This window comes from Sinocyclocheilus rhinocerous, unplaced genomic scaffold (assembly GCF_001515625.1).
Source record: "Sinocyclocheilus rhinocerous isolate Xijiao unplaced genomic scaffold, SAMN03320098_v1.1 scaffold1435, whole genome shotgun sequence".
In the NCBI taxonomy this organism is placed as follows: domain Eukaryota; kingdom Metazoa; phylum Chordata; class Actinopteri; order Cypriniformes; family Cyprinidae; genus Sinocyclocheilus; species Sinocyclocheilus rhinocerous.
This window is the reverse complement of record NW_015644861.1, coordinates 1,197,633-1,210,566: the sequence shown is the minus strand read 5'-3', so window position 1 is coordinate 1,210,566 and position 12,934 is coordinate 1,197,633. Positions and strand designations below refer to the sequence as shown.

Here is a 12,934-nt window from a genome sequence, read left to right as displayed (position 1 = left end):
AGTCGGTGTCGATCAAAGAGTTTCTACAAACACGGAGCGCAGAACACGGCCCCGCCCACTGCACCGACCTGCCAATCAAATGATGCCATACCTCAAGTCCACCAATCAGGGGATTTCATGGGTCCCACAACTCAAAGCTGCATTTTTACCGATATCAAGTTGCAAAAACAAATGACAGTCATCCAACTGTGTCTTAGTATTTTTGTTTAATGCTCTGAACCAAATGTTAACTTGGAAATAAAACAAACCTGAGCATCTGAACACAAATGTTATTTTACAATTAGACCATCTTCCGTTTAGAAAACACACAATAAGATCACAAACAAAGTGCAAAAATCAATGAGTATAAACAATACAGGCAGTAGTGTCTCACACAATACACACGTGAAAAAACCAAATTACCAAAATGGCCCCATTGTAAAGACACAGAAAGAGAAGTTGTCCAGGTATTAACGAGTTAATTTGGTAATGTTATAACATTATTATTTATCATAACTGCAAAAACAGGTAAAGAAATCCCTTTTCCATGGCACTCATAACAATAACTGAAACAATTCTTGAGTATGCACGAATAAAATGACCCACCAAACACATCTAGAGTTAATTCTCTCAAATTCTAGATCAAGGTTTCTGCAGGCTCAAAGTTTCAGCATGGTCCTTGGAAAGGCTAGTCATGGCAGTCTCAAGCATCTCTGTTGATCTCATCTAAAAACTCCACCATAATGTTGTGGATCCAGATGTCATTGTCCTCCTGTGTGGTGTCCACTAGGTAGACTGAGATTTTGCACTCCCAGGGACACTCCCCCTCCTCAACTGACTCGATCTGAGCCACCAGCGGCTTTTTCTCAACATGGTTACGGAACACCATAGAAGCTTCCTCACCCCAGACCCCTTGCTTGACACCTGAAAACAAGCATTTCACATGCAAATCAGAAGCTTTCACAGATATAGGGCTGGGCAATACATCAAATATTTACAATATATTTGATATTTTTATTAAACAAACATAAAACTGACTCAGTATTGTGAATATCTCGATTTTAATATTTGTATTTGGTTGTTAAGCACACTGAAGACTAGGCAAGCAAACTTTGTGTCACAATTAGATACTTAAATTATACATAAATTGAATCGGTTCAGAATCAGTTGTTGACTGAAATCCCTGTGTGGAATTTCGCATGCTCTAAAAAAGTATTAGAAAAAAAATATGCAGGGAAATAGTACTCTTTATTATTTTTAATGTGTTATACTGGTGCATATATAAATATAGCAATATATTGTTTTAGTATTCTTTTAGAAAAAAAAAGGCTTGTTTTAGCTTTTTTACTGTACTTGCTTTAAACATTTTTAATCTACTTGCCAACAATGGGCGTTTCGCTGAAATATATGGCTACTTTGAAAGACAAATCACCCTTTAAGCCATTTCAGAGCAAAGATGTACACAGGGATTAAAGTTCTGTCGCTACGACGGATTTCCTTCAGTTCATAAAGACACCGTGCATTCCAAAAGGGATATATCGCCCTCCGAAGGGCACTTCGGAGTGAAAACAATCATGGCCGCCATATTGAAGGGTCGTTCCAAACCGAAGTGCTCAAAACTGGCCACTTCAAAGGGCCCTTCGGTATGTGCCCTTTCGAAGGGCACAACTGATGGACACTTCGGGCTCCCATGAACCTTTGCGCAGATTCTTTACATGATGACGGCGCCTCCGTGTGGGCACGTGATTATGATGCAGAAGGGCACTTCAAGAAACAGTTGTTTGGTCCCCTACACCCTTCAACGCTTCGAAGCTCTCACTCTGGAGGGTAAACACTTTGGAAGGGATTAGGGCATAGGGATGTGCCCTTCCGAACGGAACGCAGGGACAGTCACTTGCTTCATTCCTGAATGATTCAGCCGTTCGAACGAATCAATTGAATGAATGATTCAGTCAAAAGATTTTTTTTTTGCTTTAACCCCTGCAATATAATATGTAGTAGAATAAGACAAATAAGTAAATTCAGGAATGAAGCAAGTGACTGTCTTTATGAACTGACGGAAATCCGTCGTAGCGACGGAACTTTAATCCCTGTGTACATCAAATATTAGTAAAAGGCTGAAAAATAATCGACATAATTTTGTTTTAGCTTCAATTGGCTCCTGCTTGTCTCTTACCAGCCAATTGAGCAGAAATTCCCTGGAAAGGCAGCTGCCTGAACTCATCGATGAGTGGTTGGAGCTGGGAATAGTTGATCAACTCGTACTTCCCATAATCCAACTCATACACAGAGACCAAGTCATTGGTCAAGACGCCCTTTACCAAAACACGATGCCAACTATAAATAAAGAGAGGTGAAGACAAAGGAAGAGTGAAAAAAAAGACAGAAAAAGATTTAGTTGCAAAGAAGGGTGAGGAAGTATAATCCTCAAATGCCACTCATATCTCACTTGTTGTCGATCTTGGCAGCGTAGACGTTATTCTTCTGGATGTTGATTTGGGTTACTTCCTGTTTGTTGTAGAACAGAATCATCTCTCCCATCAGCACCACCAGCTTGTACAGATCCTGCCATGGCTGCAGCACGAAGTGCCCAGGGTGGCATGCAACCGACACAAACACATCCACGTTTTGCCCGACTAGTGGTAAGTCCAGCGGAGGGGGCAGTGTGAGGGCATTCAACTGTGCAGGAGATGTATAGGAGCTGTCCCCTGCCTCTGGCAGGATCGGTTCGGAAACCCTGGCGATCTTGCTGAAGTAGACATCCCGCTGCCAGAATGGACAGGAGGCAAGCTGGTGGTTAACACTGCTCTGAAGGTCCTGAGCTCCATTACCAGAGAAGAGATAGACGTGCACAGTCCTGGTCTCATCAAGCTTCACTATCTAAACACAACACAAACGCCAATAAATGGAAACTTTAGAGTAAGAATATCAAAAATTAAAACACAATTTTCAGTAAACAACAACGGAATGTGCAAGACCTTCATGCAACTGGGGACTTTGCTGAGGACTGTCTCTCTCAACCACAGAACAGCTTCAGGAGGCCAAACACTCCCATCTGCATTCAGTTCCTCCAGGATACACTTTATAGCCTACAGAGGCAGAAACATTTACTTTCATTCATAAAGACTAATGCCATGCCACAGACCTGATCCAATAATAACACTCACTAAATGCAAAAAGAGTTATTTGAGAGTTACTATATTATTCAAACACAAAGTTAAAAGTAAGTGATAAGTGATGAGCTTGAATGACTGAGACGTCTGCATGTGTACCTGAGGAGGTATGGTGATGAGCTCTTTGAGGTAAATTGGCGGGATCTCTCTGAGCTCGCTAACCTCCAGAGAAGCAGCAAGTCCCAAATCCAAAAACAGGATGTCCAACACTTGACTGCCATGAAGGTTAATGATCTACACACAAATGCCACACACATTCATATAAGCAATGAAAATATGAATCACTCTATTTGGAAAGACTTCAGACATTCTAGAAGACTAGAATGATTCTAGAATGACGGAAGTACATCTACATAGGAAAAAAAAGACATTTGATTTTATTTTGATATATTGCACAGCCTCAGTTTTCACTGAACAAATGGCAAATTAAATGTGTGGAGACAGTTAGAACATGACATGAGTGATGAAGGGAAAGTGTAGGCAGTCTTCTCACCTCTGCTCTCGCCCATTTGCCTTTGTGTTTAGCTAGACACACTTTCCCGCAGAACGGTTTGGACACCAACAGCTCCCATGTTAACTTAGAAACACATAAGAGACATTTAATGCTCTCATAATCAATACACCTCCTAACAGAATCATAAAAATCACTGAATTTAACTCTTTTACCTGAGAGATGAAGTGTGCTTCAATCTTGTCCATGATGTCTTTGAGTTTGGCCTGGCCTCGAGAAGGCAACTGACAGTAAATACTGCCATCAGAGCACACATTTGTCACACACACGTTTGTGTACACACTGTTCACCTGAAGAGATGGGGGGGAATGAATTTATTCATTTGTATAAATGATTTTCTCAAAGTCTAACAAAATATGCAGCAATTTAATAATCATGTGATTTAATTTAATTCTGATTGACCTGTAAAGGATTCTCCATGGACTTATCCTGCAGGGCTTTCAAGCATACAGCATTCACATTCACATCCTCATTCTGAGAAGTGTCATACAGCACAATAAGGGGTGTGTCCTCAAGCTCCACAATCTCAGCCAACAGTGTACAACCAACAGCTAATGAGTCCAGAGACTTCAGAACTACCGCATCTGTACTGAATGGCTCCAGACCTAACATAAATAACGTGAATGTGAACACAAAATTACATCACATATTACTCTCTCACATATGGAAGATTACTTTCACCATGGAACAAAAATATTAAAAAAGGTCATTGCGATTTTTATCTTACAATCCTAACTTTTTTCTCATTATTCTGAGTTTACATCTCGCAATTTAGTTTTTTTTTTCTGCTATGGAATAAAATTAGTTAAATTAAACTCTTTATCTCACAATTCTGTTTATCACTCGCAATTCTGAAAAAAGAAGAAGTCAGAACTGCAAGATAAAAAGTCACAATTACCCTTTTTATTTAATTTTTTTATTCTGTGGCTTCCATACTCACATATACACAAGTCTCTCATGAAGATTACCTGCAAGTTGGCATGTGGTTGCCTGGAAGGGAATAGTCAGGAATTGATCCCTCAGCTGTAGTATCTTCTTCCTGCTGACCACTTCAAAGAACCCGTGATCTGCACAGTACACCTACGAAAAAGGAAAAGTTTGAATTACATCTAATGCAAACTGACTTTATGTTTTATACACAGAAATATATACAGACTCTGATACCTTCACATTGTCCTCTGTGACCTGGTGGACCTGAGCTCTCAGTACTGCATCTTCCTCTACAGCAACTGCCACGAGTTGTCCAATTTTTGGGGAGAGAAGACAAAGTCCAGCTCCAACTGTACTATAGAATTGTAGCATGGCCTCCTCCAACACCTCCAAAGCTTTAGAGTACACTTCCCCCACAAACCTGAAAAACACGTCACCATCATGAATCCACAACCTTAAATAGTCCAAACGTTACATAACTAGAGATGCATCTTGTATCTAATAGTAAAGTATTGGTTTTGTGAGTCTTACCTGAGAACAATATTGTCTGTGCTCCTGACCTCCATCACCAAAACAGATAGGAACTCTGTTGTTGGGATGATCAGAGGAGGTACATGGTTGCCGGTGCAGGGCATAACCAGTGGTTGTGGGCGAGGACGGGGCTGTGCCTGCACCTGGCATGGTAATGCGTACAGTATGGCTCTCTTTCGATTGTCCTGCATGGGGTACTCAACCATACAGGTATCTGCCAACAGAGACAGATCCTCCAACACATACTGTGGAAACACACACCTGAGAGACAAGACAGAAAATTAAAAAAAACACGGTGCTACGCTCTCATAAAATACAAATTACCTAAAAAAAAAAAAACTAAAAAAAACATAAATAAATAAATAAACATGTTTAAAAGCATGCCCGTCACAACAGTGTATTCATTAAGTGTGCATTCATTAATCATAAGTACATTATGATTAATTGATTGATTTCTATCTTGATTTATTTTTGTTTGGACAGCCAAAAATAATATTTTTATTTAAAAAAAAATCTAAATTATGGTATTTTGATGATAACTGGACTTCACTTGCTGAATTACATTCAATATAATAAAGTTATATTTCTGTTTGAAATGTCCATTGCATACTAAAAAAGTTTACAGTATAGCATCCTACCCAAAGGCCTCCTGGAAAAGTTGTGGAAGTGCATGAGCCCACAGGCCATGGCTGTATTTATTGAGCAGCTGACGCAGCTTCTGCTTGATCTCTGGAGTCAGAGGCTGGTGAGAAGGCGGAGTGGAAGGAGGGGTGATGAGCAAGGGAGGGTGAGCTTTAGGTGTTTCAGGGAGAGTGAAATCCAGCTTGGTGGAATTGGGCGATGTCGGGCTCAAGGGTGTCAGGGATTTCTGGGCTGAAGGAGGAATGTTAATGGCAAGAGTTCTGAGGATGCGGGTGGTTTGCTGGGCAGGTGTTGGCTGTTTTGCATTAGGAGACCGCTTGCATGGAGATACAGCAGGAACAGTTCTTGGTTTTGGGGCAGGTTCCAAGACAGGATAAACCAGGCGGTCAACTATGTTATTGCTGCCTGGCTTTTCAACCTAAGGACAGCAGTGAGATAGAAAACCAAAAGGATCCTATATTATATACTGTAACAGTCACCAACTTTATTACATAAAATAATAATTCACCCAAAAGTGTACATTGTAATTTATTCATCCTTGTGTCATTCCTGTATGGCCCATTCAGCTGTAAAACAAAATATATGATATTTTCAGAAAGTTACTTTCTATAAAATGATGGTTCATATAGTGACCATGGCACACCACAAAGATATACCATAATACTGACACAGCATTATTTTAATATTATTTATATACTATTATGGTTTTTAGTAATAGCTTTTATTTTTATATTACATTTTTTTTTTCATTCCAATTTAATTTTGGTTTAATTTTTAGTCATTTGTCTTAGTTTTTTATATATAACTATTTAGGTTTATTTATTTTTTAGTTGAGATTTAATTTTCATTCATTTCAAGTTAATAATAATCATCTAGTTTTTCATCTATTATTTGTATTTCATTTTATTTCTTTTCTTTTTTCCAACTAACAACATTTTTTAATAGTTTTAGTTAATGATAATAACCCCAATCAAGATATTTTTTTAGTTTGAGCGGATAGATTGATTAATTTTAGTACTCAGCATGTGTTTGTGTATTTTAGTTTCTCACAGTGCAGACGTGCGTCCATGTCTCCACTTCTTTGTGCATGTGGAGCTCTTCCTGGAACATATCCCTATAGAGCTGAGGGATTTTGGACAGCCAGACTCCACTGCAGTACTTCTGCAAAAGTTGTTTGATGCGACCCTGAACCACCTCAACATCAGCATGGTTTACAGGCTTTTGCTGAGCTGAAGAAATAAAACACGAACAAACATCACACTTAAAGTTGATTGAATATAGCAAAAACAGATTTTTTAAAAATAGCATATCCTGAAGACAACAGGTTGCTGTAGTGATGACATTTTTGTAGACCAACCTGGAACCCGGAAATCATCACCATGGTTCCCTTGACAAAAAGCCAAAGGGGTTGTACCTTTGGCTTTGGATTATTGCAGTAAATAAGCTCTGTGACCAATACATATAAATCTCCAGAAGTAAAAACCAAGAGTTAAGGTATAAACTAGGGATGGACATTCCAAGCAAAAATAATATTCGAAAATCGCAGGGTATATTCGATTATTATTCGAAAATCGCACACCTCCCCTGCATGCACGCACAAACACCCATAAACTGAGAGAGACGGGATTCACACTTTCGATCTGTATGATAAACTGTTTAATTCAGAAGATAGGCTACCTTAACTCAAGCCATATAATGATTGTAATGTGCTGTAACATATTAATATAATAAACACAACCGAATGACGGCACTTATTAACATAACAGTCCGTCGATTAGCATAAATGAACTCATAAGGCTAGGACATTTATTTTCCATTTCAAAAAATGGAACCCCTAAAGGGAATAGATACGAGATGGGAGGAAAAATATACTTCACTATCTTCAGTCGCAATTATATTGTTGGGTAATTACACTGTATATAAACTGCCGGCATCAGGGAGCCATTATTTAAATCACTTTTGAACGCATGCTTGTTTTTTACTTTCACTTTCGAGATTCGCGATCTCAAATACGGAGCAGCACTCTGCAGTACTTACCACACATTTTACAAGATTAGATGTTTGTCAGTGGTGCTCAGGATCTGCAAATCATTCGCCATCATCCTGTCAGTCATCTTTCCTTACTCTGTTTATGTGGTAAGTGAAATGTTATGTACTGTGATGTAACAGGCTACCGCTAGCAAGCGGCTAACCATGTCCCTTTAGTGGCTCCGTAGAACGCGTTATTTGTTTTCCGTGCCTTTCTGAATACGGATTCAGCCACACCTCTAACCCAGTCGGGGGTGTTTGTGGTCCGCACAGAACTCTTATTTGACATCGTCCCAAGTTACTGTAACCGATTTCTATAATTAAATAAACTAATCAAATATTCGAAAATCGTGACCCATCCCTAGTATAAACAAACTAAACCACAGTTGTATGATTTCAACATCCCCACCACTAAGCTTCTGATAACTCTTACAATCTTTATTTAAAATCTGCAAGTTGGAAAGTTTGATGACGTTTAATGTCCCAACAGCCTCTTAAGTCCCATTTAGTCACCTGTTAAAGACATTTAAAAGCTTAAAACGATGGAACCAAAAAGGCAAAAACTTTTTTTTCCCGGGTTTTAGGACTCATTCTAAATAAAATATTGTGTCTGATCTGACTTTGCCATTGTCATGAGGACAAGCTGAAGGAGAAGAAAGAATGCCAAAATGTGAAATTTACCTGGTGTCCCACTGGTCTTATAAGGCTGAGTCTTTATATCCGTATTGAACTTGCTGGGTACAAATGTATTCCCCTGTAATCTAAAATCACATACAGTGTAAGTGGTGGGATGACTGTTTTAGTGCTCACAAACAATTGTTTTGCCTCATGTCACTCACCCTGGTGACTTCCTGTTCAGTTGCCGAGTAGGAACCCGGGAGGAGGGGAGGTCAGTACTGTAAAGCTGCCGCTGGTTAGGGTAAAAACTAGATTTGGATGAGGAGCCTTGAGAGGGATGAGTCATGTGGCCCGGTTGCCGCAGAGACAAGCGAGGTTTGACTGAGAAGACCAAAACAGTTAAACCACATCAATAAACAATCACATACCTCGAAGGGCTGCATAACAGTGTGCAGGATGCTCAACAGGCCATGGCAATAGTGTGCAATTGTGACTGACTGGCACAAATAAACTCAACACACATATACAGACAGGCTTGGTGGGCAAAAGCACAGCAATAAAACCTTTAATAAGCTCCCTCTTGGGCACACAACCTAGAATTTCCAATGTCAAAGATTGAATCCCCCTATGCAGATTAATGTGGTTAACATGCTCTTTATAGGCGATGTGTGTTAAAATACTTTCTCAGTTTAATGTGCAGCGACAAGTAAAGAAAGTAATTCACTTATTTGTCGCTTTTGAGAATATCTAAAATACAGGTTTTGCACCTCACACCATTTTTTTTGTTAAATGTTCACTGTTCAATTAATAAAAGCAGAATTATACACAATTTGCATTTATTCATTTAGCAGATGCTTTTCTCCACAGTTAACCATGCAAATGACATTAAATTTGTCAAATAGTATCCCTTTCACTGGGGCTTTTCGTTTGTCTGTGCGTGTGTTACCGTTATGTGAAAACAGAGATGAAGATTTCGCTCTCATTTGGAAGTTCAGTAATTTAGAGCAGCCGGTCTTCTTCACATTCTTCTGCCGGGCGACCAGCTGTGCGATGTGTGCCGTCTCCTCACACACACCAGCAAAACACGTTACCTACAAACATAAAAATAAAGCCAATCATATTATAGTTCTGGCATGATTTTAAAAAGAGTAATTAATAACTGGACTGATTTCATGTTATAATACCTGAATTAAAATCTTTTTGAATGAGTTTTAATTAGATTTTCTGGCAATTCTAATACAACCATACAAAATCAGAAACTATGAAACCGGTTCACCTTGGTCTTATGAGCCTCAAATAAATAAAACGGTAATACTGTGAAATATTACAATTTAAAAGAACCGTTTTCTTTTTTTTTTTTAATTCAGCAGCCATTACTTCAGTGTCACATGATCCTTCAGATATCATTCTAATATGCTGATTTAGTGCTCAATTATTATAAATTATTATTGCCACTCAATTATTAATAATGGTTCCTATTGTTATTAATGTTGAAAACAGTTTTTGCTGCTTAATATTTTTGTGGAAATGTGATTTTCAGGATTCTTTAATGAATAGAAAGTTCAGAAGAACTACATTAATCAATAAAAGTATTACTGAATTTATTTATTTATCTATTTTAATAAATCACCCCAATAGTTTGAATAGTACAATAATAAGAAATGTTTCTTGAGCAGCAAATCAGCATATTAGAATAATTTATGAAAGATCATGTGACACTGAAGAATTAAGTAATGGCTGCTGAAAATTCAGCTTTGCCACCATAGGAATAAATTACATTTTAAAATATATTAAAATACAACACAATTATTTTAAACTGTAATAATATTTCACAATATTAGTTTTTACTGTATTTCTGATCAAAGAAATGCAGCCTTAGAGAGCATAAGAGACTTTTTTCAAATACATAATCAAAAAATCAAATACAAAAAATCAAATATTATCCACCAGAACAAAAAGGTATGTGGTGTATCAACAGATCAGCTGAAAGCATCACCTCTCCAGCACTGGAGCGTTCGAGCCGCACCACACCGGGAATACTGCGCAGAAAACTCTCTAGATTGGCATGTCCAAACTGCCGGTAAGGGATCACCTCTGCTGTCAGAGCCCGGTAATCTCCCTGCAGAAGGGACATGGCCACACCGTGCTTACTGCTCTGAAGAACAGCTCGCAGCATCTTCTTCACCAACTCCACGTCACTCATTCTGCACTCAAACAAAGTCAATCTAATGAAGACACATAACTGTGTCTAAAACGGAACAGACAGCATTTTTGTAACTTACAGTAACTCACAGACACATTCAGACTCAAGAGTTAAAAGCTTCCCAAAAACGCTTTGAAGGTTTATGGTTAGTTATGTCTATGGTAATTAATGAATGTTTTCCCTGTTGAAAAAACCAGCATATGCTGGTTAGGTATGTTTTGAAGCTGGGATGCTGGAACTGGTCCGACCAGCTTAAGACCAGCACTAAACCAGCATAAACCAGCAAAGGACCAGCTTAAACCAGCATCCCAACTTCAAAACATACCTAACCAGTATCTGGTTACCTAACACCTAGTACCTAACATATGCTGGTTTTTTCAACAAGATTTAGTCTATATAACAAAGTGACCCATTAAAATCAATGTCTACAACAAGAGCCAAGATTAAATCTACACTCACCAATGTTTTTAAATGAAATATTATAGTATGTTCAGGTCAAATATAGTAACCACAATAAAACTTCTTGATATTAAAAATAGTAATTGCACACATTAAATCAATTTTGTTGTTACTGAAAAATGTATGTTTTCCAGTTCTTTTTTATGTATGAAACCTGCATGAACACACACAAATTATATTAAAACAACGTATTACGTATATAAACAATGTAAAAGACTTCTCATCTTGGACAAACTTGTTTCTCACGTGTTACGCTTGTTAATGTTACAATACTCTTATCTGAATCCAACAAATTGTTTAAAAAAAAAAACACAACCTACTAAATATTACACTGAAAAACGGACTAATTTTTGGAGTGGGTATCAGTCAAGATAACCATAAACATATCGAAAACATGAGCATTTAATAACTCAAATATCAGAAAGAATACAGGCGGGAAGAGAGGAAGGCTAAACTCCATCAGACAGTAACGTTAACTTAATTAACTAACGTTAACTAAACATACGACAGAACTGATTTCACTTTATTATTCCGAATCTTTTAGCTTGTAAAGACACTTCTCTTTCCTAAATCATAAAATTCTCTCCATAGCATTATTAAACGAAGTACTGATGATAATAAAACTCACCTGATTGTTTTTTATCTTCACCCTAATTTAGCAGCTCAATATCGCGCGAACACGCATCTGCTAGCACTCCAACTACGTCATCTGAAAATGAGGTCAAATGTCAAAAAAAAAAACAATGAACTAAAATGAATACAAATACGTCATTTACTATTCTGTTATTTACGTAGCAAATAAATAAATAAATACATTCCAAAGTCCTTGAACAGAATTGATTAAAGGCCCAGCCATTCCTTAGGATAAAGAGTAGAAAATTGTTCTTCAGCATTTAATATTGTAAACAGCTATTAAAATGGATAATCTTCCTCTGTAAAGGCGCTGAAGGCAAACAGTGAGAATTCAGGGTGCTGACAGTCATGCGCTCACACACCAGCGTCTGACTGACAAAATTTAAAAACTATTCACTAAGGAATCAGTGGAGAAAAAGCTTAAGCTTCAGAAAGAATGGGCCTAGACATGCTCTGCAGTCACCTCTTCCACATAGCTAACAGACAAGAACCAAAAAGCATTCTTTCAATTATTCACCTTGGAGTAACATCATGCTTTAGAATTTCTCACAGTATTATGGGAAGGAGCAAATTTCACTCTTAAAGATAAGTTTTGTTATAGTCTATAATATACCAACATATAAAAATCAATTCACACAGAAATGTATTTTATATATTTACCTCAAATAATGTAAATAATCATTTTAATTATTTAATTAATTTAAACTTTTTTTGGGACATACACCATAAAGTAAAGTTAATTCACCCCCCAAAAAAATATTTCACATTCTTTATTACAAAATAGTATTTCACCAATAACACTTTAAAATCAAACATTCAAATTAGTTTCAGAAGCTCACAAAAAGCATTAAACCCGCATACATCAATTCAGTCTTTTTGCATTGATGCACACACTTGCTTTTTAGAAAAGGGTACATTCTCATTCTAAAGAAAATTTGTGACCCTGGATCACAAAAGCAGTCTTAAGTCGCTGGGGTATATTTGTAGCAACAGCCAAAAATACATTGTATGGGTCAAAATTATCGATGTTTCTTTTATGCCAAAAATCATTAGGATATTAAGTAAAGATCATGTTCCATGAAGATATTTTGTAAATTTCCTACCATAAATATATAAAAACTTAATTTTTGATTAGTAATATGCATCGCTAAGAACTTCATTTGGATAACTTTAAAGGCGATTTTCTCAGTATTTAGATTTTTCTTTGCACCCTCAGATTCCAGATTT

At 37.4% G+C, this 12,934-nt stretch overlaps 1 protein-coding gene across 1 annotated transcript; it reads right to left on the bottom strand.

Annotated features, from left to right (window-relative positions):
• Window positions 1-145: 145 nt before the first annotated feature.
• LOC107758895 (tudor domain-containing protein 7A-like) lies at window positions 146-11,758 on the bottom strand. Its single transcript, XM_016576733.1, has 18 exons — window positions 11,703-11,758; window positions 10,409-10,616; window positions 9,359-9,503; window positions 8,634-8,793; window positions 8,476-8,555; window positions 6,817-6,995; window positions 5,763-6,184; window positions 5,125-5,385; window positions 4,828-5,014; window positions 4,632-4,743; window positions 4,066-4,268; window positions 3,819-3,953; window positions 3,646-3,729; window positions 3,252-3,386; window positions 2,958-3,068; window positions 2,429-2,859; window positions 2,156-2,316; window positions 146-903 (listed from the first exon to the last, which is right to left on the bottom strand). The coding sequence occupies exons 2-18, from the start codon at window positions 10,613-10,615 to the stop codon at window positions 683-685; spliced, it is 3,234 nt and encodes a 1,077-aa protein (XP_016432219.1). The 5' UTR covers window position 10,616; window positions 11,703-11,758; the 3' UTR covers window positions 146-682.
• Between the last annotated feature and the right edge of the window lie 1,176 nt (window positions 11,759-12,934).